The sequence below is a fragment of the Crassostrea angulata genome, chromosome 4 (genome assembly GCF_025612915.1).
Source record: "Crassostrea angulata isolate pt1a10 chromosome 4, ASM2561291v2, whole genome shotgun sequence".
NCBI lineage: Eukaryota > Metazoa > Mollusca > Bivalvia > Ostreida > Ostreidae > Magallana > Magallana angulata.
The window spans coordinates 32,081,210-32,108,277 of record NC_069114.1 but is presented as its reverse complement, the minus strand read 5'-3'; the positions used below and the strand labels follow the sequence as shown (position 1 = coordinate 32,108,277).

At 31.6% G+C, this 27,068-nt stretch overlaps 1 protein-coding gene across 1 annotated transcript; it reads right to left on the bottom strand.

Moving 5' to 3' along the window:
- Positions 1 to 249: 249 nt before the first annotated feature.
- Positions 250 to 26,184, bottom strand: LOC128180359 (fibrinogen alpha chain-like). Its single transcript, XM_052848406.1, has 16 exons — positions 26,067 to 26,184; positions 25,747 to 25,890; positions 24,994 to 25,139; positions 24,510 to 24,606; positions 23,433 to 23,597; positions 18,895 to 19,040; positions 17,335 to 17,419; positions 13,698 to 13,841; positions 12,928 to 13,016; positions 11,759 to 11,855; positions 9,627 to 9,791; positions 3,284 to 3,427; positions 2,566 to 2,711; positions 1,693 to 1,789; positions 626 to 790; positions 250 to 533 (listed from the first exon to the last, which is right to left on the bottom strand). Exons 1-16 carry the CDS (start codon positions 26,137 to 26,139, stop codon positions 286 to 288), a joined length of 2,151 nt encoding a protein of 716 aa, XP_052704366.1. The 5' UTR covers positions 26,140 to 26,184; the 3' UTR covers positions 250 to 285.
- Positions 26,185 to 27,068: the final 884 nt, after the last annotated feature.

The window sequence follows — 27,068 nt, the reverse complement described above, 5'->3', positions numbered from 1 at the left end:
ATCGTTGGCCCAACCACCGACATTTATTGTTTTCATGAATATTCATCATATGAAATAAGTAAACTTTTGATTTTTTAAAATTTCGTTACGACAATACGATTGAGCCACTCGAAATTGAATTTCCAAATAAATCATTGCCAGTAATGACAATGGCAAGTTGGACCACGATTATTTTCAACGTGGAAAAACAGGTGCATAGAATAATTCTGACCTTGCACAATTAATCCACAAATAACATCATTTAAATAATGTAGTGCTTTATTTAAAAGTTCGTTTCAAGAATAATTAAATTTTAGATCTGATCATCATTGATGCCGTCTTCATACCACGATATTCATTGCCAAATTTGTACCAGGAGACACATAGCCAAGTGCCTGAAGCGGATGGCCGATAAGGTCCATTGAGATCACAATTCAAGCAAGCATAAAACCACCATCCTCCTTTAACTGACACAGCGCAGTTATCTTTCCAGGTGTCATTATCCTGGTCTCTTGTCGTAAATTTCATCCCATTGTGATATACAAGACTATTCCCTAAAATACAAAATTTCAAAAGTTTGTAAATAATCTATTTAAAACTCTCTACAAAAAACTTGTTTAGTTCCAGTATATACTCAGCTACTTACCCGCCGTTCCATTGTATCCACCGACAGTCAGCTTGTATTTCAGAGACTCACTTCCCACAGAAAATGTGGAATATTTGGCGTAGGCTTTATCACCCGAGGATTTTTGAAGATCCACTCGTAGTTCCTGTTTGGCTCTGGTGGTCAGCAAATGAATATCATCATTTCCTATAAAAATATGATTTATTTCTTGCAATAGTGTCATTATAATATCATATATGTATATTAATTATGAATACTTGCAAGTACCTCCTTCAAATGATGAGGCATTTGGAAATTTGGAAACATCAAACAAGACTGGCAAAAGCTTGGTTAAAAGACAAAGGAGAACCATTTTAACAAGAGCTTGGACATTGGGTAATTGTGTCAAATGGTATTTGTGTCAAATGGCAATGTGACGTAGGCCTGTCTACTAGTATTTCATTGCTCGTCACTCAGTCATCAATCATTTTGAAATCAACAAAATTTGCTTTACTTTTGAGCTAAGACTTTGTACTCGATGCATATTCTACTTGAAACCAGCATCATTTTCAACTTGTACTGATGCTAGAAATAGATATTACGTCCTACCGAAAATCCAGGGTCTTGTAAAATTGGTTATAACCGCAATTTAGTAGTTTTAATATTTGCTACCATCAATTAATTTATCCTGAACATCCTCTTCTTTCTCAAAGTAAATAGATTTAATTCATACAAAAATAGAATTTATCATCGTCATTGATTATCTAAAAAAAGGCGTTTTTAGGTTGTAGTTAAGTTGTATTTATCATGCCAAGATGTCATATTTATGTAACTATAAGTATTAGTAAAGTCATCTTTCCAAGCCAAAGGCTTCTAATCCGCTCCGCTATTTACAGCAGTTGCGGAGCGCATCAGAAACCCTTTACTTGGAGATGTAGTAGAGTAAATGTTTGTGAATTTATTTATCTCGTCTTATCCATTACCATAACCTCTTATATTGGAGTATGTTTTTTCGAGGCATGATCTTGATTTTTTAATTTATTACCAGCACAACACACAAAAGCCGTGCAGAGATTAAAATAAGAAGGTATGTTTTAACTTGTTGTTACCCAGCCAATACTCTCCTTGTGCTTTCCCGAATCCTGCTTTATAGGTTTGCCAAGATCGATAAAAATCAACAGACCCATCCATACGTCTTTGAATTACCTGCAAAATAACACTTGAAACTAATTAAACATAATGTATTATAGTACATTTTTAAATTCTACAAAGTACATCTATCCGATGTTGGCTGTTTGAGTTTGAATGGAAATAACACCAAACTTAAAGGGACATGGTCACGATTTTGGTCAAAAATTATTTTTCTGATTTTAATGTTTACAATGCTAAGTAAGGCATTTGTAATATGCAACCAAAATTAGAGTGTCATTCGTCGAGTTATAAGCGAGTTACAGAGCTCACAATTCCTTACTATGTAAACAATGTTTTTGTTTACATTTTAAATGTTGAAGTGAAAAGTCGTACTTTAGACCTTAAATGAAAGTGTTAAACGTTATGAACTGTTTATTTATGCTTAAGATGAATAAAGAAGATAGAAAAATCAGCTTGAAAAAGATTTTTTACTGTGTAGATTTTTTTTACTGGTATATTGAACCTATATAAACAAAAACAGGGCACGAGCTTTGTTTACATAACAAAGAATTGTGAGCTCTGTATCTTGCTTATCAACTAATGACTGACTATCAAATTTTACTTGATCATTAGAAATGCATATCTAAAGCATTGTAAATAATAAAAACAGAAAAATAGAATTTGACAAAAATCGCGACCATGCCCCTTTAATGGCCTCCTTTAAACCACACTTACGGCCTGTTATGTTTTGGTAATTTACAGAGAAAATTTTAGTAAATAAATGTGTAAGGTAAGGAACCAGTGCAGGCATAACGAAAAACTGGTAATGAAAGGAACCAGTAAAGACTCACGGTCCATCCCCCGCCGTCCGTGGTCATGTCACAGTACACAAACTTCTTGGTCTTCATACCCGGGTATATCGTGTACACACCGTTTCTTCCTTTTGTGTTAGGTATTGTTTTGAGAATGGATGCACAATCTCTTTGCTTTTTTAGCCCTGTAAAATTAAATAGAAAACTACTGATATCCACGTATTACTAAGTGTTATCGGTATGTGTAGTATATTATCATTAAAGATAAATAATGTAAACTTTCAAAATTTATAACTTCTCTATTTTACAAGATGTAAACTTCTAATAAGACTTTATAAAACGGTGGCACTTGCTGTATAAGCTACATGATATTGTGATTTCATACAGCTATCATACTGTATGATCTGTTGAACCTGCACAAACAACGGTGACCAAATGAAAGAGCAATACATATATTTCTGTTTGTAGATTCAACTGATAGTTTGGCCAAATTGCCAGTCAATAACTATTTTGTTTTCGCTCAAATACTAGAAGCAACCAGCCTTTCATGTCGTCACCACGTTTTTTCCATTTCGCCGACATAGGTCGAATATTGAAGAACTGTGACGTAGTTGTACAAAATTTTTATGTTGGTATATTTCTATAAGTCCGGTTAAATTAACATTGATTTGACTTTTTATTGGTATATAAGGTTTAGAGAAATATTCTAAGGGTAAAGAAGTGAAGATTTGCTCTCCAAGATAGACAGTGTACTGACTGAGATACTTGTTGAGGTGTTTCCCGGTCAGTCTGTAGTGTGAGGTGAGGGACACATCCACAGTGACGGGGGTATCCACTTTGAAGGACGTGTTCAGGTGTTTCCAGGTCCATTGGGTCAACTCAAGCCGAGATTCCACGTTGCCTGTACAAAGACAAAAAATATGTTCCATTATTTTGTAAGTTCTGAGTACGTGTAAATGTTTTAGAGATAATTTATAATAAAAGAAATATTTATCTGAAAACACAGATAAAATCTTAAAACAACATGATTTTATCTCTTTACATTCAGAAAAGATTTATAAATGTTTTCATACCTTTGATTTTAGAATGAGGTTCAACAGCAATCACTACAACAGAAAAATCGGCCAAACCAAGAATAAACAACATATTCCCAAAAGAACCCATGATGGCGTTGTTTCTTTGAATGGACAAAACATTTCCAATTGCTTATATATATAGATACATGTACATTTACATGTAGATATCGCCTGACAATTAAAATGAAATTGGATATGCCTGTTTCGTGACAATAGAAGAGATCGGTCTAGGTTAGCCCAGCGTATTGATATAGAGGTAACCATGTTGTCACCAGTCTAAATATAAAAACTGTGTAATCATCGTAATTAAAATTGAGAACACGTAGAATAAGATCCAATATGATTTTTTGTACTGTAATTCACATGCTTAAAAGTTCTTTTCATTTTTGTAAAAATATAAGTACTTTATCTCATATATATATTCGACTTTTTTTAAAGTACATAATGCTCTAAAAGCTCAAAGTCTATAGAAAAACGTACACAAAAATGTATGAAACAAACTCACGTATATAAGAATACAAAATGACTTATCAATGGTTCTTAATATTTCAGTTACAGCGTGATTCCAATACTTTAAAGTTCCTTTTATTATTGTAAAAATACAAGTACTTTATCTCATTTATAAATTCGACGTACTTCTTAGTATATAAAGCTATAAAAGTTCAAAGTCTATAGAAAAACGTACACAAAAATATATGAAACATACTCACGTATATAAGAATACAAAAATGACTTAATTACCAATGGTTCTTAATATTTTCATCAGTTACAGCGTGATGACATATTGAAATATTATGTTACTTTCTTGTTATTTTACTTGATTATCTTTATAAATTACAAATTAAAAAAAAAACCATGTTTGATTTTTAAAAAAATAAAATACACTTTTTATAACACTTACGTCAAATATACATACAATAGAGGGAGATCTGCACAGATATGTCGTCTTTATAAAGTGACTAAGTCATGCAGCGTATGTAGAAACATAGATTAATTTGTACTTTAATTATAATGTAAATGTATACATGTATATCTAATTAAGTTCTTGATTTTACTTTAATTTTGAGAATATCCCACACTAGTGGCTAGCATATATGTAACGTTACATTTCAAAAATATTTAATTGTAATATCAAGTGATAGTGCACGTTAAGTAGTAAATTATGTTAAATGCTTAATAGTATGTACATGTATAATCATTATACATTTTCTTTAATATACAATGATCTGTCTAATCTACATAAATTATTTTTGTATATGTAGTATCATATTTCTATGATTTTATATGCATATACGGGTTTTTAAGAAATACCTGCATTATAAATGCTACACTAATGTGTAGCACTTGTTATTCATTCAAAATTTATTGATTTTTACACAAGCCTCAAAACATTTTTTTTCAGAGTAAAAATTGTTAAAATAATTAATTCTTCAGTCGATATTTGTTTTTAAAGTTGTGCCAGAACAAAATATGCTGGGTCTTGATAGACCATTTTTGATTTATGGAGTTTACATCACATATTGCAGTCAAGGGGCCCGTTTCACTAAAAGGCGTACGCCCGGCGTAACCTTACGCCTGGCGTAAATCCGGACTTAAGTGAAATATTTGGACCAAGGTCCGTTTCACTAAAAGGCGTAACTTTGCGCCCGCCTTAAGTTAAGCCAAAAATTTTCGCCTAGCCAAGGGTAGTCGTAACTTTCGGCGAAAAGATACATGTAAAATGATTGCTTATTCTGGGAATATCGTTGCTGACCATTAAGTTAAATTGCAGAGTTTGTCATGTAAATTTGATTAAATTCATTTGAAGTTAAAAAAAAATAGAGAGTTTTTATATAATTCCCGCTGTGTTTCAGACTTGTGAAAAGTTCTTGGTTTTTTTAAATACTAGATAATGTATTTATCATACAACAAATGCAAAATACTGACTCCAGTTTCATTAAAAATTTTTTTTTCGAGGGCTACATACACCTACGCTATATCAACTTAAAATCTTTAAGAAGCCTTATTCAATACACTAAATATACATGAATGTATACTTGGGCAGTTTATGTTGAGTTCACCATACATCGGACACATACATCTTTACCGTGACTCGGACAACTTTGGTTAAACGTGCACGTAACTTTTAAAGTTTCGTCGTATCCTACGCATTTTAGTGAAACGGGTCCCTGTTCCTCTCGATGAAACCCAAAGAGAAATGATTCCAGCGTATGTCTTGATTCTCCGCATAGAATTTAATCCCATTGTGTATGACTGTCCCCTAGAACAGATCAGTGCTCATCAGATTACACTATGATATATTTTAAAATTGTTAATGTTTACTAAAATAGAGGTAAAGAATGAATCCCCTAAGGACTGCGATATCGCCCTTTTTTAAACACCGAAATTTACCCTTTCAAACAAAAATATTGTGATTGTTTAGCTAAAAGCTCCAAGCATGGACTCTCATTATAAGCATAATATCAATTAAATAAAATTATAAACTTCAGTGCGAAATCCCGACTTTGCGGTTACGGCTTTTTAGGTCATTGTATTTTTTTTTATAAGAAGGCGGAGTGAAATCAAGCGTGCGAATAGTATGCATGAGGGAACGTAGCTCCCGATTGTCGTTAAGACCACGCCCATCGGGTATCTGCACATAATGAACAGTATTATATGGGGTAACTACTACATATCATGCATACTCTTCGCACGCTTGATTGACGCACGTAATCAACAATATTTTATAGGGTAAGTTACTTTTACCATAGTTTCAATTCATATACTGTGGAATCATTAAATTTCGTGGTGGCTCAATTTTCGTGGAATTCGTGAGTACCTCTCATCCACGAATTAACATCCTCCACGAATTAAATATTAGGGTTATAAAGTCATATTTCGCTTTGTAGGTATAAGAAAATACACGAAATTACGTCCCCACGAACCAATAAAATTTCAGCAATCGACGAAAATTGGCCCCCACGAAATTTAATGATTCCACAGTATCTTATTATATAGTTATCGAAAGTGCACTTGCTCTAAACAATACGGTGCCAATGCGTTGGTCTTTTTATATGTACATTTTATTTCATGAATTTCTTAAATGAGTTTCTATCCCCGACAAACATTGATTATCAATTCAAAGCCATGAGGAATATCTCCACTGCCTATTGTCATATTTTTATTTCACATTCATCATTTCCGACTTATAGTATTGATATTTGCTTCAAAGAATTAAACGTATGAACACCATTTTTTATGTTTACGAACCATAAGTTGTGCAATGCTTCTTTTTAGACATCTGAAGTAGATGTAAAAAGATGAAGGTAATTATTCTTTTTAAATTTCGATTTGATAACCTGTATCAATCATATATATGTACGTTTTTATTTAAAAAATGACTGAAAAAACATGCAAATATATTTGTATATAAACTTTGAAAAATCAATCAATGAGCAAAATAAATTATCATTTGAGAAATGCATATCACGAAACTGTGAATGGTAAATGTCAAATCAGATTAACTACCGCGATTTACTCTGTCCACAAAACAAGTTTACTATTCAAACGCTTTCATATATGTACATATAAACCCACACTTTTAACAATAAAAAACACGCCAGGCTATGGTACAATAGCAGGTGTTTGAAATTTAAAGTTTAACCAAAGTTTTAAAAGGAGTACCAAAGAAAACAATCTAGAAAATTTCACGTTGATGGGCTTGAAAGCGACAATATAAAATAAAATTAGCAACTTTTTGGTTTTTATGAAAATTATTGTTTGACTTATGAGATATCGTTTAAAATATTGAATGGAAATTAAATTTGCGTTTAAAATACAAAATAAAATCTGCAAAGAGAACTCCTGACAAACGAGTTTTCATATTTACTTAACCTTTTTTTTTAAAGAAAGATTTAATTTATTTGATTTTTTTTATATTCGTTTATTTATCAAGCATATAATTGAAAAAAATCTGAGTGTTCAAATAAATACGTGGTTTAATTGAACAACATTCTTTGTATAAGGAATACATTTGTAAAAAAAAAAAAAACTGACGTCAAATGTCAATACTATTGGTATGGACACTTCAGTCTCAGTGTTTTCTGCACTGAAGCTCTATGTACCTCGGTACCTGAGAACGTATACAACATGCGGACAACAGCCCAACAAGCGTACTCCAGACTTGCAATAGAAGTACCAATATTTGATAGGATCTTCCTTATCTGATGCATGAAACGGTATTCACAAATAGTAGGATTTTGTTGAGACATGGGGTAATTTGATCTTTTATCACCACGTCGCATAGGTGAATGATTAAAAGAAAACTTTTTTGTTTGATTTATCAAATTTCGTTCCTTCTTAAGCATTGTAATAAATCAAACCTTATCCATTTCCAAAGAATTTATCAAATATTAACAAGTTGATACATCTCATTCTGGAAAAGGTAAAATTTAAAATATATTTTGATGAAAGATGAAATAGTTATTTTGCACATACATGTGTATATTGTAAAACATACGGGGAAAAGTTCATGTTTTGCAAAGAGGTGAGGCGCATGGCAGTGCAATTTTTTTCATTGCGCTTCTTAAAAATTCAAAACAACTCGCAGGCAACTTTTACATGATATACCTCCGAACTACACAAATTGATTGCAATAGTTTCATTCAATACACCATAAGTCACAGAGCCCTTGGAAATAAAAACCACTTACATCTATTTCATGCAGTATTAGGACATGTTATAAGCTTTAAATTTTAGATTTGTTCAAATTGATGAGCAACACTTATGGTCACAATGTAGCAGTCCATTTTTTGTTTTTACCCATGCATTTGTGTCTGAGCTTACTTTACTAGCTATTTAGTGAAAATGAATCTTTCAGGGAGCAAAGCTGTCAAATCTGCTGATAGTAATGTTCGGGATAGAAATCACATGCAAATTATGTCCATTTTTAGTTTTCATTTATAAAAGATTGTGGAATTAATTTACCAGTGTTTGATTTTTACTTCAACACCCAAAAGAAATGATATGTAGAGCAGAGGGGGTTGGAAAAGGTAGCTATGCAACACGCTCAAGGATCATCTTGCAATGAGTTCGTAAAATATTTGAATGGTTTACTTATTTCTTAATCATTACATTTGGGAAATAAAGATGTTGTCAGAGTAGAAAAATTGGAACCCAGTAAAAAGCAGGAAAAGAAATCTTTTGCCAAGCAGTTTTGTGATTCATCATCTTACCTAAATACAACTGTTCATTTATCTTGTCTGAGTTAATGGTCGTTTCCATTGCTGTCATATTTATAGATTTTCTCACGAGATAATATTTGAAGTTTTGCTGTTGTCTACTTCATGATTAGTCTTTGTGTATGAGTGTACGTATAATCTGTCTTCTCATGGGACTAACTAATAATAAGTGAATTTTTATTATTTTTTGCATCTTAATATTACAAGGATAGCAAACAACAATGTTATTTATTTTTTGTAAGGTTTATGTTCGACATTCGTGTAAAAATATTTTTTCTTAAAAATTATCTGTGTCAATGTGAACAAATATGACAAGTGACGAGTCTAACGGAGATAATCAACAACTGAAGATAATTACGCCATAGTCAAAGACATGGGACTTAGTGTCATAATGTTCAAATTTTGGGCGACAAAATAACACGAAAACGTATTTTATTCATTATGCAGTATGCTTCTATTTTTCAATTAACACATCATACGCTGGTTCGAATCATCATTCTTGCGCCCTTCAAAGAAACCGTCACGTGATACCAAATGACGCCGTTCCATGTCTTAACAGCAGATTTATGATAAAGACCGTTAAGATTATTGTTAAAACAGTCAAAAAACCACCCTCCTGCTTGATGCTCCACAGCACAACTTTTATCCCAAGTGTCATTGTCCTGATCTTTCGTGGAAAATTTCATTCCATTATGGTAAGAGAGGCTATTTCCTACAATAAAGTAATTTTAAAATTCACACAATTTTAATACATATTAAATTTTCATTTATTTACGATCTTTAAAAGAATGATTAGACCTCTCACCAGCATTTCCACTGTATCCTCCAACAGTTAACTTGTATTTTTCAGACTCACTCCCAACAGAAAATTTCGAATACTTGGCGTAAGGCTTTTCACCAGAGAACCTTTGGAGGTCCACACGTAACTTGTTTTTGGTCTTGGAAGTAAGCAAGTGTATATCTTCATTTCCTTGAAAACGTAAATATTTTTCGTTAAACATATACTAACATTTATGCTCGAGTCTTTGAAATTTTATAATTAATGTTTGATATTGATTTTGTATAATTCATAATTGACGATACACCATCGACAGAATACAAAGAGTCCCCTGCCTATTAAAATTGAAATGGAAAAAAGAAAAACACATTCATATTTGTTTTGAAAAGGTGCCCAACTCAAATAGTTTTTCAATTATTCAAATTGGATAAAGAGCATATTGTTGTTCAAGGTTTCTGGCAATTAGGTTGAAAAAAATTATCACAGCATTACAAAAATCTTTAAACTATTGTCTTATATATCTACAAAAATAGATGATATCTGTAGGCGGCTGAAAGGGTATAACATTCTGCCAAAAAAATACTTATCAAAATTTAATGACAAAATAAACCCGCAAAAAATCAGATGTATTATGGAATATGAAATTATTTAAAACGTAATTTGATGTTATAATTTTGGTCGGGCGTGATCACATCAAATAAAGCCCGAATAGCTTTGTGACACTAATAGATTTGATCACGCTATGATCATAATTATCACCTCATTATATTTAATAATGAATCTTTACTACTAATATTGATTTTATTTTTAGCGATTGTACGATTAAATTCATTAATGTATTGACTTTTTTTCAATATTCTCATTTTGTATAATCATGCAAACCTTGCGTCTAAACAGTACATCAATGAACTGTATTATCACAGACTAGACAGACTGAAAAATATAAATATTTAAGCACTGACTGCTTATTTTTGGATGTCGTCGGTTCTGTAACACGCCAAGCCGTGCAGACAAATCGTATATTGCGCGTTAGCGCGGTATGATTAATTGTCTGTACGGCATTGGTATGGTTATTGGTTATTGTATCGTTGCTTTAAATCCTTTATGGTTTATACACGCTCTTAGTCAGGGATATGCATCATACAGCCATATTAACAAGTCATTTAGTTCGTTTCAGCGACTAAAAATATAGTGCCTGAGGCTTTGTAAAGAAAAATATTTTTTTTATCAATGTCAGACGCGATCTATCTTACATTTTTTCCTATCTACACAATGTGAAGATTTCCACTTAGTAATTTTATAATTATATTTTTATGTTATATGATTCTTTTTTTATTTAGATATAAAGTTTTTAATTCAAAATATATAGTATGGCTTTATTTATAAGCATTCAATTGCATTTTGCATGCTATTTTAAGGAAAATTCGTAATATTCTAGCTCCGAAAAAAGCCTTGTATTGTACCCTGAATTTTTGGGAATTAACAGGTTTAAATGTTAATAAATAAGGAATAAATTATCAATGAAAATTGCATAAAATTGAGGAACGTCTCGTGTGTCCTTAACGAGTAGATTTGATTTAATGATTATTTTACATAAGTACATATCAAATTGGATACGAGAGATTAACCGTTTCATTTAATCTTACAATAATAAATACACTCAAAACGGTGATGACTTTAATATTTTTATATTATTTTACCGCCCAAAGAGGATTTTGGTTAGTAAATAATTGAAAATAATATACTCCTAATTGCTAGTATTTCTTTAAACAATATTCTATTCAATATGATACATTAAATGGGATTGGGCAGCAGGCACAGCCTGTTTTAGCCCTCTCCCTAATTGCTAGTATGAAAAAGACTAAAGGAACAATATCTTTCTGACCTCTTATATCATCTTTTATTTTCTAAATAAAATCCATTAACTAAAAAGAATATTTAAATTAAAAAATTTTATTGAATAAATTCAATAGGACTGAACCATTACAACAGGCATAGCCTGTGTATATTAATGAAAATCAAACGTAATAATAATCGAATGTACAATCAGTTAGAATAAATAATTGAGCATTTTACCTTGAGAAATGTTTGAAATTAATTATATATTTTCTTATTTCTGTAAATTTTACGTTCCTTGTCAATTATTTATTTATTCTTACCAAGCCAGTATTCACCATCTGCTTTTCCAAATCCCTCCTTGTAGGTCTGCCAGGAACGGTAAAAATCAACAGAGCCATCCATCCTATTTAGAATTACCTACAAACGAAAGTTTTTAAGTGTTGAACATTTCTCCAAAAATATTAAAGTAGTTAAAGAAATTGATAAACATTTACACTTCAAACAGGGAATTTGTCAATTAAATCTATTTTTTTAATAAACTTTTCACATGGAATTTAAGTTTTATGATGTGACATACGGTCAGGAACCTTTGTGCAAAAACACGAATTAATCAAAGAAGCCATGTCATTGAAGCAGAATCTCAAAAACTAAGGTCAATAAGTTTCTGCGTGGACAATAAAGAATACTACTACCTTCATTTCTTACTCCTTCCCTATCTTATATATAGAAGATAAAATGCTCGATGAAAGAATGCGGTGCAAGGCAACAGACGTGTATCACTTTTATCACAGAATGTTAATTCTATGTTTAATTAAAAATTATTTATTCGATTATGTTGAAGACTTTTTAGATGATTTCAGTTTCTTCCATTGATTTCAAATAAGCAAAGTCAGTTTTTATTAATCGGTTATTATATTTAGCAACGAGACCTCATCAAGAAACGCATTCTTCTCTTGTTAAGCATAAAAAAGAGGATAAACAATTTCAAACTGAAAGTAATTACTGTAAATTCCTAATTAAACGCGAGGAATTAATATCCGCGTAAAATCGCGAGAAGCCCGTCTCGCGAATTTAAAATCTCGCTTTTAATTTTTAGACATATGTCAACTACATGAAACTATGATAAAATGTCGGCATTCGCGATTTTATGTTCTCGCGATTTGATGGAAAACCGTTGAATCGCGGAATTAAGTACTCGCGTAAAATAAGGAATCTACAGTATACATGTATTTTTTGCTTAAGAGGACTTGATAGCCATTGCCACTATTAGACCATATTAATCTCTTTAGAAATACACGTAGCTTTCTATAAAGATATAAGAAATATTCAAACTAAAAAGGTAAAGTATTAGGATATTTACATGACTTCATTAAAGTTTACAACATGTTGAAAATATAATATTTTTTTTTTTAAATGTAGAGTTGGTGTCTTTTTTTGGACCATCCAGCCTACAGTACCTAACTAATTTCAACATAGAGTAAAGACTCACAGTCCACCCTCCGCCGTCCGTGGTCATATCACAGTACACCAACTTCTTGGTCTTCATATCCGGGTATATCGTGTACACACCGTCTCTTCCTTTTGTGTTGGGAATCGTTTTTAGAATAGATGCGCAGTCCTTTTGTTTTTTTAACCCTGTAAGATTCAGTAGATTAATATTGATACCCGTGTTAAGGAAGCTTTGTGGTAAATAAAGTAATCATCAGATCTCCTTAAAATGTTCAGATAGGATTTCTTTACCTATAAAGTATTATTAATTGAAGAAAAATTGCATAAATCTTGACATTTTAATATTGGATATTTCCCTATATTTTTATATAGAGATCTTATTCTAAAGGAGATAAATACAGTCTAAAATTGGTCACGACCATTGAGCTTTAATTATACTATTATGTACATTGCGATTTTATACAACTATTGTTTTAGCGGGACCATTCTTGTATATTATGTTGTCAAATTTTAAGAAGACAACAATGTTGACACAAAAAAAACATTTCAGTGAGAAGATCTAAGCTATACAGCCTTTTTTCTAAAACAGGTAAAGTGTTTAAGTACTGTAGTAACCATTCGTGTCGCCTATACTTGATTAGTTCCGTTCTGCTGACATTTTAGTGGTCAATCTATTGAATTATGGACTGGGACACCATGAAATATAAACTTTGTTACTTCGATTTACTTTTCACCAACATGATTTTTTGGTAAAATCATACGTGGTAAAACAAGTGAAGTTTTGCTGGCCAAGATAGAAAGAACACTGACTGAGAATCTTGTTGAGGTGTTTCCCGGTCAGTCTGTAGTGAGAGGTGAGGGACACATCCACAGTGACGGGAGAATCCACTTTGAAGGACGAGTTCAGGTGTTTCCATGTCCATGAACTTTTCATTAAAACAGATTCTACACTATCTGCGAAAGTAGAAAATATTATATTGATTTACTGAGTATTCCATCAGCAATTATAAATTTTTTTAGCTCAAGACATGCATTTATTTAAAACTTATTGAAGCAATCGATAAAATAGCAATAATCTAGAAATACCAAAAAGCAATATGTTTACTGAATTTTACTTTCTAAATAAAAAACCCATTATCCATACCTTTAATTTTTAAATGAGGTTCAACAGCAATTACAATAACAAAATAATCGACCAAACAAAAAATAAAGAAAATGTTTCCAAAAAGTCCCATGATGGCTATGTAACTTTCAATGGATGGACATTTCTAATTGTTTTATATATACATATACATATAAAGGTAAGTATCTCCTAAACATTAAAATGGAATAGGATATACTTTTTTCGTGACAATGTAAAATCGATCTTTGCCCAGTGTATGGTTACAGAGACAGTCATGTTGTCATCCATCTAAATATAAATTGTGTAGTCGTCGTTATCAAAATCAAGTTAACACAGAATAAGAATCAATATGATTTTATCTGTACTATACTCCAAATACGAAAAAAGTATCTTCATTATGAAATATAAGTACTTTACTTTTATGAATTCGTTGTTCTTCTAAATATACAATGTTCAGTAAAATAAGAAAAGCTTATTGTATATAGAAATACAGAAACAAATCTAATACAATCTCACGAATATAAGATTTTGAAAATGACTTATTTGAAATTGTCATCAGTTACAGTGTAAATTTATACGTATTGATATTTCAATATATATTTACACTGCAATGTTACTACCTTGTTGTATCTAAATTTGTTGGTTATCTGCATGAATTACAAATTGAAAAATTTCCACCGAGGTTTATTCGAATAATATAAAAATAAACATTGTATAACAATTATGTCAAATGTACACATAAAAGAGGACGATCTGCACATCTGTTCACATATGTGGTATGGATAAAATGAATGTGTCAGTTTATTTAAAGGCATAGTTTAATTTAAATATACTCTAATTATAATGTAAATATATACATGTATATTCAAGTAAATTTTTAATTAGCTTCATTTTCTTTACGTTTACTGGCAATTGCGTTCTGAAAAGTAGTTTGTATACATGTATACGTGTTTTATAAATATTTAATTGTATAAAGTCATGTGACACTGAGCAGGCAAAACGTGTTTACTTAAGTTTGATGTGCGGCCATCTTTATTTGAGAATAAAAATGTAAACATTTCTTGAACTGGCTTGTTTCTGCCTAATACTGACTAAAACTGTTGTCAAAAGAGAAAAAATGCAATAAATATGACATTCTACATGTTGTTTTGTATGTAAATTATGCATAAAAGAGCAGAACAATGTCAACAAACTGTATCATAGGGGAAATGGTTAATTTCTACACAAGTTTATACAACTCTAAAAGCAAAACAGGTTGAAATTTGATATAACAATCCATCTTTTGAAATTGGAAAGATGTGCAATTACAAAATTTAAAAAAGAAGATTTTTGAAATTGCATTTGCATGTTTGCTTTCGAATCACAAGATGTTTTAAGAAAATATTAATAATATATTTTTGGGTTGTTATCCCTCGCTCAACTCTTTGTGGAGGGTATAAAACATCGCTAAGTAAGTCTACATGGATTTTAAAGTGTTTCGTGTTTCATGTACAAAAGCACAATGACAAGACTGAAAGAAAACGTAAGTGTTTTATTTATCAACTTTCGCATCTTTTTAAGCATAGAATTAAATCTAACCTTGTCCATTTCCAAAAATTTCATTAAATATTAAGAAGTTGATGAATCTCAAATATATTCAAACTTAAGTAGCTGATACAACATAGTTTTATGTTTCGCCGTTGTTCTAGAAAACGTGAAATTTAAAGTATATTATGGGAAAAGATGGAAAACTTGTTTTCATGCATATTGAAAAAACATTCGAAGAAATTCCACTTGTCGCAAAGAGGCGCAGCGACTGGCAAGTGTTATTGTTACCATTGCACTTCTTATAAATCCAAAGCAATTTGGGGCAAAATTAATCAGATTTACCAATAAAATACACTAATTTATTGCAATAGTTTCTTCAAAATGACAAGCATCACTGACGTTTTCAATGCATCTGTCCAATGTTTCTCTTCGACCATGCGTTTGTGTTTGAGCTCGCTTCACTATGTATTCCCTAAAAAAATATTTGAGGGAGCGAAGAGGTCAAGTTTCCTGGCAGTATAATGTTCGGAATAGAAATCATATGCTTCAGCCTGGGAAATGATGTACTATTGATTAGAACGATTTTCATTTTGTTTTTATATACAAAAGGTTGTGAAGATAATTAACCAATGTTTGATTCTTCTCCTCCATCCAAAAATTGACACAAATGAATTGAGGGGGTTTGAAAAAAGCAGCAGTAATACGACACACTCAAGAATGTTCTTGTTATGAGTTCGTATGATATTTGGATGGTTTTCTTTATTCTAAATCATTTTTTTTGGAAAACAAAGATGCTGTCGGAGTACAACCCAGAGAGAAGCAAGAACTTGACTCTTTCACCAACCATTTCCGATACTCATCGCCATACCCTAATAGAACTATTAATTAAGCTTGTTCGAGTTATTGGAGGTTTCGATTTTTGTAATTTTTATAGATATTTGAATTTTGGTTGCTGCCCACTTCAGGATTGGCCTATGGATATGAATGTACATGGAGTTCATCTGATCATGGGACTTAATAAAAGAATATTAAATATCTTGCTTTTACCTCATTATCACAAGTTGGCAAACAACAGTTTTTCTACTGCTTTTAGGGTTTCTGTTTGACGTTTGTGAAAAGAAAGATTTTTGAACTGAATTTTCGACGTGTAATTGTGAAGAAATAAGCCAAGTGACGTATCTTGGTTAGACGTTCACCATTATTTATTTCGGCATAATCAAAGATATAGGACTTAAAGTCGCCACTGTTGGGTGATAATTAACACAGAAAAGGTACTGAAATAGGGATGCGTTTTCGAATTACAGTCTTTCATGTAACAGCAGAAGACTCACAGTTATTGATAGGTGTGGTTTAATTCTGTACTTTATTTCAGGTTACAAGTAACGAATCTTATCTTTTATAACAACAATGAAAATGCTTGACATGTCATTCAGATTGCATTGTATTTGAACAGCACATCATATTTTGGATCTAATCATCATTCTTGCGTTCTTCATCGAAACCCCGTCCTTGTCAAAATGATACCACACAATACCCTTCCATGTCCATTTTACGGCAGATTTCTGATACAGGCCATTTAGATTACTCCTCGAACAAGCTCCAAACCACCATGCTCCTTGATGCACAACAGCACAAATTTTAACCATAGCGTCATTGTCCTGATCTTTCGTGGAAAATTTCAGTCCATTATTGTCAGAGAGGCTATCTCCTACAATGAAATTAAAATGAATTCAGACTATTCTAAAACTTATTGAAATATTTTCTTTTCCCGATCGTTCAAATGATTTGTTATCTCACCAGCGTTTCCGCTGTATCCTCCGATAGCTATCTTGTATTTTTCAGACTCACTTCCTATAGAAAAATTGGAGTACTTGGCGTAAGCCTTTTCACCGGAGAACTTTTGAAGATCTATTCGTAGCTCGTTTTTGGTCCTACTAGTAAGCAAGTGAATATCTTCATTTCCTGGAAAAGTCAATAATTATTTGTTATCCCAACATTCATGTTTGAAATTCATGACAAGAATCGAATTTTAAAAATTCATAAATGATGACCACATGGACGTATTCTTTTTTTTTAATTTAGAACAACAAAAATCACGTTTGTTTACGTTTAAGGTGTAATATCCCTCTGCTATTAATTTTGCCATATATTTTTAAAAAAAATTTCATATTGATTTTCATCAAAGTCAATATCAATCGATTCATATGAAACAAAGTTTAAGTGATGAAGCGCTGCTAGATTTTTCAAAAATTGATAATATGTCTAATCATGATATGAAGAAAACTAGACATAGTGATTAGAAAAATCAAAATTTTACCATGGCAGAATAAAATTAAAAATCTAAAATGTATATCAAAGTAATATATTGTTATATACATTTTCAATTCATATTACAAAACATATTGAAGCGCTGCATTTCAGTTCAGAATAGCACTTTGTTGTATAGGTTTGCAACAAAAATTGCTTCAATCAGCAAGAGTTATCTTTCTTTATATCATAGACTATTGAAGGTTTTACATACATGTTTTTCATACAGTGATAAATTGCCACAGTTTCTAAATTTTTAGAAAAGGTTTTCTGTTTTTAAATTTGGATAGGTATATAGTAAATGGATATATGTTTAAGAAATTCTAAAAATGTAAACCAGAGCATTTTGATATATAACACAAAAAGGGGATCAAGTGAATAATCTTCCAGTAATTGGTATAATATCAATATAGGGATATATTGTCTTGAATCAAATGAGATATTAGATGTTTTCTTTTCAATTTGTTTTCCAATATCTGTATCCTCAGAAGAGAAAAGCCTTATTCAATTTTTTAAACGTTTTAAACGATTATAATTAAGTCTAGAATATGTAATTGTCTTGGTCACATTTTTTCTAATTATAATTCATTCAGCTCTGTGAACAAGTTATAGAGAAAAAAAAATATTCCATTCAAACATTCTCAGGCCATTAACATCAAACATGCACTGCACTTGTACTGAACAAGTACATAAAATTTAGTTATATTTAAAAAACTATAACGATGGAAAACCGTTGAATCGCGGAATTAAGTACTCGCGTAAAATAAGGAATCTACAGTATACATGTATTTTTTGCTTAAGAGGACTTGATAGCCATTGCCACTATTAGACCATATTAATCTCTTTAGAAATACACGTAGCTTTCTATAAAGATATAAGAAATATTCAAACTAAAAAGGTAAAGTATTAGGATATTTACATGACTTCATTAAAGTTTACAACATGTTGAAAATATAATATCTTTTTTTTTTTAAATGTAGAGTTGGTGTCTTTTTTTGGACCATCCAGCCTACAGTACTTAACTAATTTCAACATAGAGTAAAGACTCACAGTCCACCCTCCGCCGTCCGTGGTCATATCACAGTACACCAACTTCTTGGTCTTCATATCTGGGTATATCGTGTACACACCGTCTCTTCCTTTGGTGTTGGGAATCGTTTTTAGAATGGATGCGCAGTCCTTTTGTTTTTTTAACCCTGTAAGATTCAGTAGATTAATAATGATATCCGCGTTAAGAAAGCGTTGTGGTAAATAACTTAATCATCAGATCTCCTTAAAATGTTATGATAGGATTTCTTTACCTATAAAGTATTATTAATTGAAGAAAAATTGCATAAATCTTGACTTTTTAATTTTGGATATTTCCCTATATTTTTTTTATTGAGCTCTTCTTCTAAAGGAGAAAAAAAAACAGTCTAAAATTGGTCACGACCATTGATCCTTCTTAATTAATACTATTATATGTAGTATATTATCATTAAAAATGATTACAGTAAACTTTCATATTCATGTACTCTCTCTTTTTTAAAGAATGTTAATTTCTAATAGGACTCTATAAAATGGTTGATCCTTGCTGTTTAAGCTACATGTACATTGCGATTTTATACAACTATTGTTTTAGCGATACCATTCTTGTATATTTTGTTGGCAGTTTTTAGAAGACAACACTGTTGCCCTAGAAAAAAAAGAAACATTTCAGTCAGTAGATCCAAGTTATACAGCCTTTTTTCTAAAACAGATAAAGTGTTTAAGTACTGTAGCAACCCATCATGTCGCCTATACTTGATTATTTCCGTTCTGCTGACATTTTAGTGGTCAATCTATTGATTAATGGACTGGGACACCATGAAATATAAACTTTGTTACTTCGATTTACTTTTAACCAATATGATTTTTTGGTAAAATCATAAGTGGTAAAACAAGTAAAGTTTTGCTGGCCAAGATAGAAAGAGCACTTACTGAGAATCTTGTTGCGGTGTTTCCCGGTCAGTCTGTAGTGAGAGGTGAGGGTCACGTCCACAGTGACGGGAGATTCCACTTTGAAGGAAGAGTTCAAGTGTTTCCAGGTCCATGAACTTTTCTTTAAAAGAGATTCTACACTGTCTGCGAAAGTGGAAAATATTATATTGATTAACTGAGTATACCATCAGCAATTATCAAAATTTTTAGTTCAAGACATGCATTTATTTAAAACTTATTGAAGCAATCGAGTAAAAAGCAATAATCTAGAAATACCAAAGAAACATTTTTACTGAATTTTACTCTCTATATCAAAAAACATTATCCATACCTTTAATTTTTAAATGAGGTTCAACAGCAATTACAATAACAAAATAATCTACCAATCCAAAAATAAAGAAAATGTTTCCAAAAAGTCCCATGATGGCGTTGTAACTTTCAATGGATGGACATTTTTAATTGTTTTTATATACATATACATATAAAGGGTGTATCCCCTGAATATTAAAATGAAATAGGATATACTTCTTTCGTGACAATGTAAAATCGATCTTTGTCCAGTGTATGGTTACAGAGACAATCATATTGTCATCCATCTAAATATAATTTGTGTAGTCGTCATCAAATTCAAGTTCACACAGAAGAATCAATATGATTTTATCTGTACTATTCTTCAAATACGAAAAAAGTCTCTTCATTATTAAAATTAAGTACTTTACTTAATTTATGAATTTGTTGTTCTTCTAAATATACAATGTTCAGTAAAACTAGAAAAGCTTATTGTATATAGAAAAAACAGGAACAAATCTAATACAATCTCAGGAATATAAGATTTTGAAAATGACTTATTTAGAATTGTCATCAGTTACAGTGTAAATACGTATTAATATTTCAATATGTATTTACACTGTAACTACAATTTTACTACCCTGTTGTATCTAAATTTGTTGGTTATCTGTATGAATTACAAATTGAAAAATTTCCACAGAAGTTTATTCGAATAATATAAAAATAAAAATTGTATAACAATTATGTCAAATATATACATAAAAGAGGACGGTCTGCACATCTGTTCACATATGTGGTATGGATAAAATGAATGTGTCAGTGTATTTAAAATCATAGTTTAATTTAAATATACTCTAATTATAATGTTAATATATACATGTATATTCAAGTAAATTTTTAATTAGCTTCATTTTCTTTACATTCGATGAAATTGCGTACTGAAAAGTAGTTAGTATACATGTATACATGTTTTATAAATATTTAATTGTATAAAGCCATGTGACACTAAGCAGGCAAAACGTGTTTACTTAAGGTTGATGTGCGGCCATCTATATTTGAGAATAAAAATGTAAACATTTCTTGAACTGGCTTGTTTCTGCCTAATACTGACTAAAACTGTTGTCAAAAGAGAAAAAATGCAATAAATATGACATTTTACATGTTGTTTTGTATGTAAATTATGCATAAAAGAGCAGAACAATGTCAACAAACTGTATCATAGGGGAAATGGTTAATTTCTACACAAGTTTATACAACTCTAAAAACAAAACGAGTTGAAATTTAATATAAGAATCCATCTTTTGAAATTGGAAAGATGTGCAATTACAAAATTTAAAAAGAAGATTTTTGAAATTGCATTTGCATGTTTGCCTTCTAATCACAAGATGTTTTAAGAAAATAATAATATATTTTTGGGTTGTTATCCCTCGCTCAACTCTTTGTGGAGGGTATAAAACATCGCTAAGTAAGTCTACCTGGATTTTAAAGTGTTTCGTGTTTCATGTACAAAAGCACAATGACAAGACTGAAAGAAAACGTAAGTGTTTTATTTATCAACGTTTGCATCTTTTTAAGCATAGAATTAAATCTAACCTTGTCCATTTCCAAAAATTTCATTAAATATTAAGAAGTTGATGAATCTCAAATATATTCAAACTTAAGTAGCTGATACAACATAGTTTTATGTTTCGCCGTTGTTCTAGAAAACGTGAAATTTAAAGTATATTATGGGAAAAGATGGAAAACTTGTTTTCATGCGTATTGAAAAAACATTCGAAGAAATTCCACTTGTCGCAAAGAGGCGCAGCGACTGGCAAGTGTTATTGTTACCATTGCACTTCTTATAAATCCAAAGCAATTTGGGGCAAAATTAATCAGATTTACCAATAAAATACACTGATTTATTGCAATAGTTTCTTCAAAATGACAAGCATCACTGACGTTTTCAATGCATCAGTCCAATGTTTTTCTTCGACCATGCGTTTGTGTTTGAGCTCGCTTCACTATGTATTCCCTAAAAAAATATTTGAGGGAGCGAAGAGGTCAAGTTTCCTGGCAGTCTAATGTTTGGAATAGAAATCATATGCTTCAGCCTGGGAAATGATGTACTATTAATTAGAACGATTTTCATTTTGTTTTTATATACAAAAAATTGTGAAGTTAATTAACCAATGTTTGATTCTTCTCCTCCATCCAAAAATTGACACAAATGAATTGAGGGGGTTTGAAAAAAGCAGCAGTAATACGACACACTCAAGAATGTTCTTGTTATGAATTCGTATAATATTTGGATGGTTTTCTTTATTCTAAATCATTATTGTTGGAAAACAAAGATGCTGTCGGAGTACAACCCAGAGAGAAGCAAGAACTTGACTCTTTCACCAACCATTTCCGATACTCATCGCCATACCCTAATAGAACTATTCATTAAGCTTGTTCGAGTTAATGGAGGTTTCGATTTTTGTAATTTTTATAGATATTTGAATTTTGGTTGCTGTCCACTTCAGGATTTGCCTATGGATATGAATGTACATGGAGTTCGTCTGATCATGGGACTTAATAAAAGAATATTAAATATGTTGCATTTACCTCATTATCACAAGTTGGCAAACAACAGTTTTTTTCTACTGTTTTTAGGGTTTCTGTTTGACGTTTGTGAAAAGAATGATTTTTGAACTGAAATTTCCACGTGTAAGTGTGAAGAAATAAGACAAGTGACGTATCTTGGTTAGACGTTCACCATTATTTATTTCAGCATAATCAAAGATATAGGACTTAAAGTCGCCACTGTTGGGTGATAATTAACACAGAAAAGGTACTGAAATAGGGATGCGTTTTCGAATTACAGTCTTTCATGTAACAGCAGAAGACTCACAGTTATTGATGGGTGTGGTTTAATTCTGTACTTTATTTCAGGTTACAAGTAACGAATCTTATTTTTTATAACAACAATGAAAATGCTTGACATGTCATTCAGATTGCATTGTATTTGAACAGCACATCATATTTTGGATCTAATCATCATCCTTGCGTTCTTCATAGAAACCCCGCCCTTGTCAAAATGATACCACACAATACCCTTCCATGTCCATTTTACGGCAGATTTCTGATACAGGCCATTTAGATTACTCCTTGAACAAGCTCCAAACCACCATGCTCCTTGATGCACAACAGCACAACTTTTAACCATAGCGTCATTGTCCTGATCTTTCGTGGAAAATTTCAGTCCATTATTGTCAGAGAGGCTATCTCCTACAATGAAATTAAAATGAATTCAGACTATTCTAAAACTTATTGAAATATTTTCTTTTCCCGATCGTTCAAATGATTTGTTATCTCACCAGCGTTTCCGCTGTATCCTGCGATAGCTATCTTGTATTTTTCAGACTCACTTCCTATAGAAAAATTGGAGTACTTGGCGTAAGCCTTTTCACCGGAGAACTTTTGAAGATCTATTCGTAGCTCGTTTTTGGTCCTAGTAGTAAGCAAGTGAATATCTTCATTTCCTGGAAAACGTCATTAATTATTTGTTATCCCAACATTCATGTGTGAAATTCATGACAAGAATCGAATTTTAAAAATTCATAAATGATGACCACATGGACGTATTCTTTTTTTTTTAATTTAGAACAACAAAAATCACGTTTGTTTACGTTTAAGTACATGTAACACAATCATGGGCACAAAACGTACATGAAAAATACATCAAAACGCATATCGTTAAGCGAGGATATTCTATATGACCTCCATCGCAACGAAGTTGAAAAGAAGTTGAAAAAGAATATTAATCATAGCAACAGAAAAATCTCTCAGCTCTTGTTTTGAATATCTAAAAACTTTGAGACGTCTTGTGTTTCGATAAGTAGTTGGAAGCAATGAACTCCTAATTGCTAGTATAATCAAAGTACTGATAGTACTGAAAAGCGCTAACCTAGCTTCTGTTTGTAAAAGATATATGTATATAACATTTTATTTTCTGTAATAAATATATTTCCTCATCACTGCGTGGCAGCCCCTGCAATGATGTATGTAAGCCCTGTACATCAAATTCACAGTAGCCCGTACTAGCCCGTGCAGCTCCTGAAACTGGTTCCCTCACCAGTTTAAATGATGTAAACTTCTGCTCATAGGGGGCGGTTATTCCTTGCACCGGAAGTAGAAGTCTAACGACAATAAAGCGCTGAGCTATGCTTAGCGCTTTAAAAAGGACTAAATTCCATACTACATCTGATTTCTAGTATCAAGTTTTAATATTAAAAAATCAACAATTGGAATATGAATTTATCGCGCTTGTCAATTTTTTAGTAAAATAATTAAGCCTTTCACCATGAAAATTTTATAGAAATTCATACTTTCTTATTCCTGTCAATTGTACCTCTCAAAATGACATCAATATATTTAATCTTTTTTTTTCTTACCTAACCAGTATTCACCATCTGCTTTCCCAAACCCCTCCTTGTAGGTCTGCCAGGAACGGTAAAAATCAACAGAGCCATCCATCCTATTTAGAATTACCTACAAACGAAAGTTTTAAGTTTAGCACCATTCTTCAATCATGAAGTTCACAAATTTGGCAGTGGGCTTCATGGACATCATAATCTTCATTTAGCTTTTTCCTGCATGTGTGGGAGTACAGATGAAAATTTTTGAAAAATCGGCATTTTTGCATATTTGACTCCATCCATGAAGCCCCGGAATGGCATGGTATTTATTTCTCAATTTAGATTCCACTTATCATAGAAATGCTTGAGACCAAAATGCGTGGTAACAATTGGCCATGTACATAAGTTTACTAGAAAATGTAAAATTGTTAACGCACGAAGGAGACGCACGACGACGGACGAAGACCAATAGATAGAGGTCACCTTGCTTTACAAGTCCTAATACTAAGTAGAGACTCACGGTCCACCCTCCGCCGTCCGTGGTCATGTCACAGTACACCAACTTCCTGGTCTTCATATCCGGGTATATCGTGTACACACCGTCTCTTTCTTTTGTGTTGGGTATTGCTTTGAGAATGGAGGCACAGTCCGTTTGCGTTTGTAGCTCTGTAAGATTGAATATAATAATATTGATATCGACGTAAATGTTAGTAGGTGTACATGTAGCTTCATATAATCACAATTATAAACAGTGAACTTTCAAATTCATAAATTCTCTTACTTCCAATAGGACTCCTTCAAACGGTTAGTACTTGCCATATAAGCGATATGTATGTACATTGTAATTTTGTAAGATATTGTTTTGGCGATAACATACATGCATGCTTGATTTTTTGGACCTGAAGAGAGCAATGTTTACAAAGGAATATTGCAACATTTCTAACAAATCATTTGGTCAAAACCCAAGTCGACATGCGTACAACTGTTCTGTTACACCCTTTACATCAGATACAAGTATTATAATAATGTTCAAGTATTAACAAGCCATTTATGTCATCGTCGTGTTATTTTCCTTCCGCCAAGATCGGACGAATACTAATAAACTGTGCATAGTATTCCAAAATAATTTATGCTGACACACCATTCAAAATCGACTTTTTAGTCCGGTTTAATTAACAATAATTTCATTTTTCATTGGTATGAAATATTTACAGGAATATTGTAAGGGAATAACGAGTGAATTTTTCCTGGACAAGATAGAGAGTGTACTTACTGAAAAACTTGTTCAGGTGTTTTCCTGTCAGTTTATAGTGAGAAGTGAGGGCCACATCCACAGTGATAGGGGAATCCACTTTGATGGATGTGTTCATATGTTTCCAGTTCCATGGGGTCAACTTAAGCAGAGATTCCACATCGCCTGTACAAAGACAAAAAATACTGATTGTTTAGTTAGTTTTGAGAACATGTAAATAACGTTTTAGAGGCAATTTATTAAAAGAGAAGAATCTCAAAAATACCAGGTAAAAGATTTTTAACAACATGTACTAGAATTCATATCTTTATATTCAGAAATGTTAACATATCCTTATATACCTTTGATTTTAGAATGAGGCTCAACTGCAATCACTAGAACAAAACAATCGACCAAACCAAAAATAAAGAACATACTCGCAAAACAACCAATGATGGCGTCGTTACTTTCAATGGATAAAGCATGTCTGAATGCTTTTATATATACATATACCCAGTACAAATACATGTACATTTGTAACATGTAAATATTGCCTGACTATTAAAATGAAATAGAATATGTTTTACGTGACGACAAAATAATTTGTGTAGCTTAGTCTGGTGTATAGATACAGAGAGAATCATGTTGCCATCCGTCCTTGTCCTTCTGCATTGTTGTCAGTATTATCAAGTACCCGCAAAATAAGAATCAATGCAATACATTAATCATTTTCTAAGTACCATCATAATGATTGTAAAAAAAACCCCCATTTTTATTATTTCTTTATAAAGTTTTCCTTTTCAAATTGAATGGAATTTATCTCAGTGAAAGTATTATTCCTACGAAAGACGAATAGGACCACATAGAAAATATTTTTATCTCGTAATTACGAGAAAAGATCTCGTTATTACGAGTAGAGAACTCGTAATTATGAGTTAATTATCTCGTAATAACGAGAAAAGATCTCGTTATTACGAGTTAATTATCTCCTAATTACGAAAAAAGATCTCGTTATTATGAGTTAATTATCTCGTCATTACGAGAAAAGATCTCCTAATTACAAGAAAAGATCTCGTTATTACGAGTTAATTATCTCGTTATTACGAGAAAAGATCTCCTAATTACGAGAAAAGATTTATATAAAATGGTGCGTTTCCGAAAAGACCTACTAGTCGACTGGATCACTCTTTCATTCTATCTTTTTCTTTCCGGGACGTTGATTTAATTTTGATTAGTTTTTAAATAACAACGATCATTCATTAATTTCTACATAAAATGATCGGATTTGAAATTTTATCTTATACAGGGTTGTATGAATAAGTGGAAATAGTTTTCAACTTATATATTATAATCCCACTCCTAAA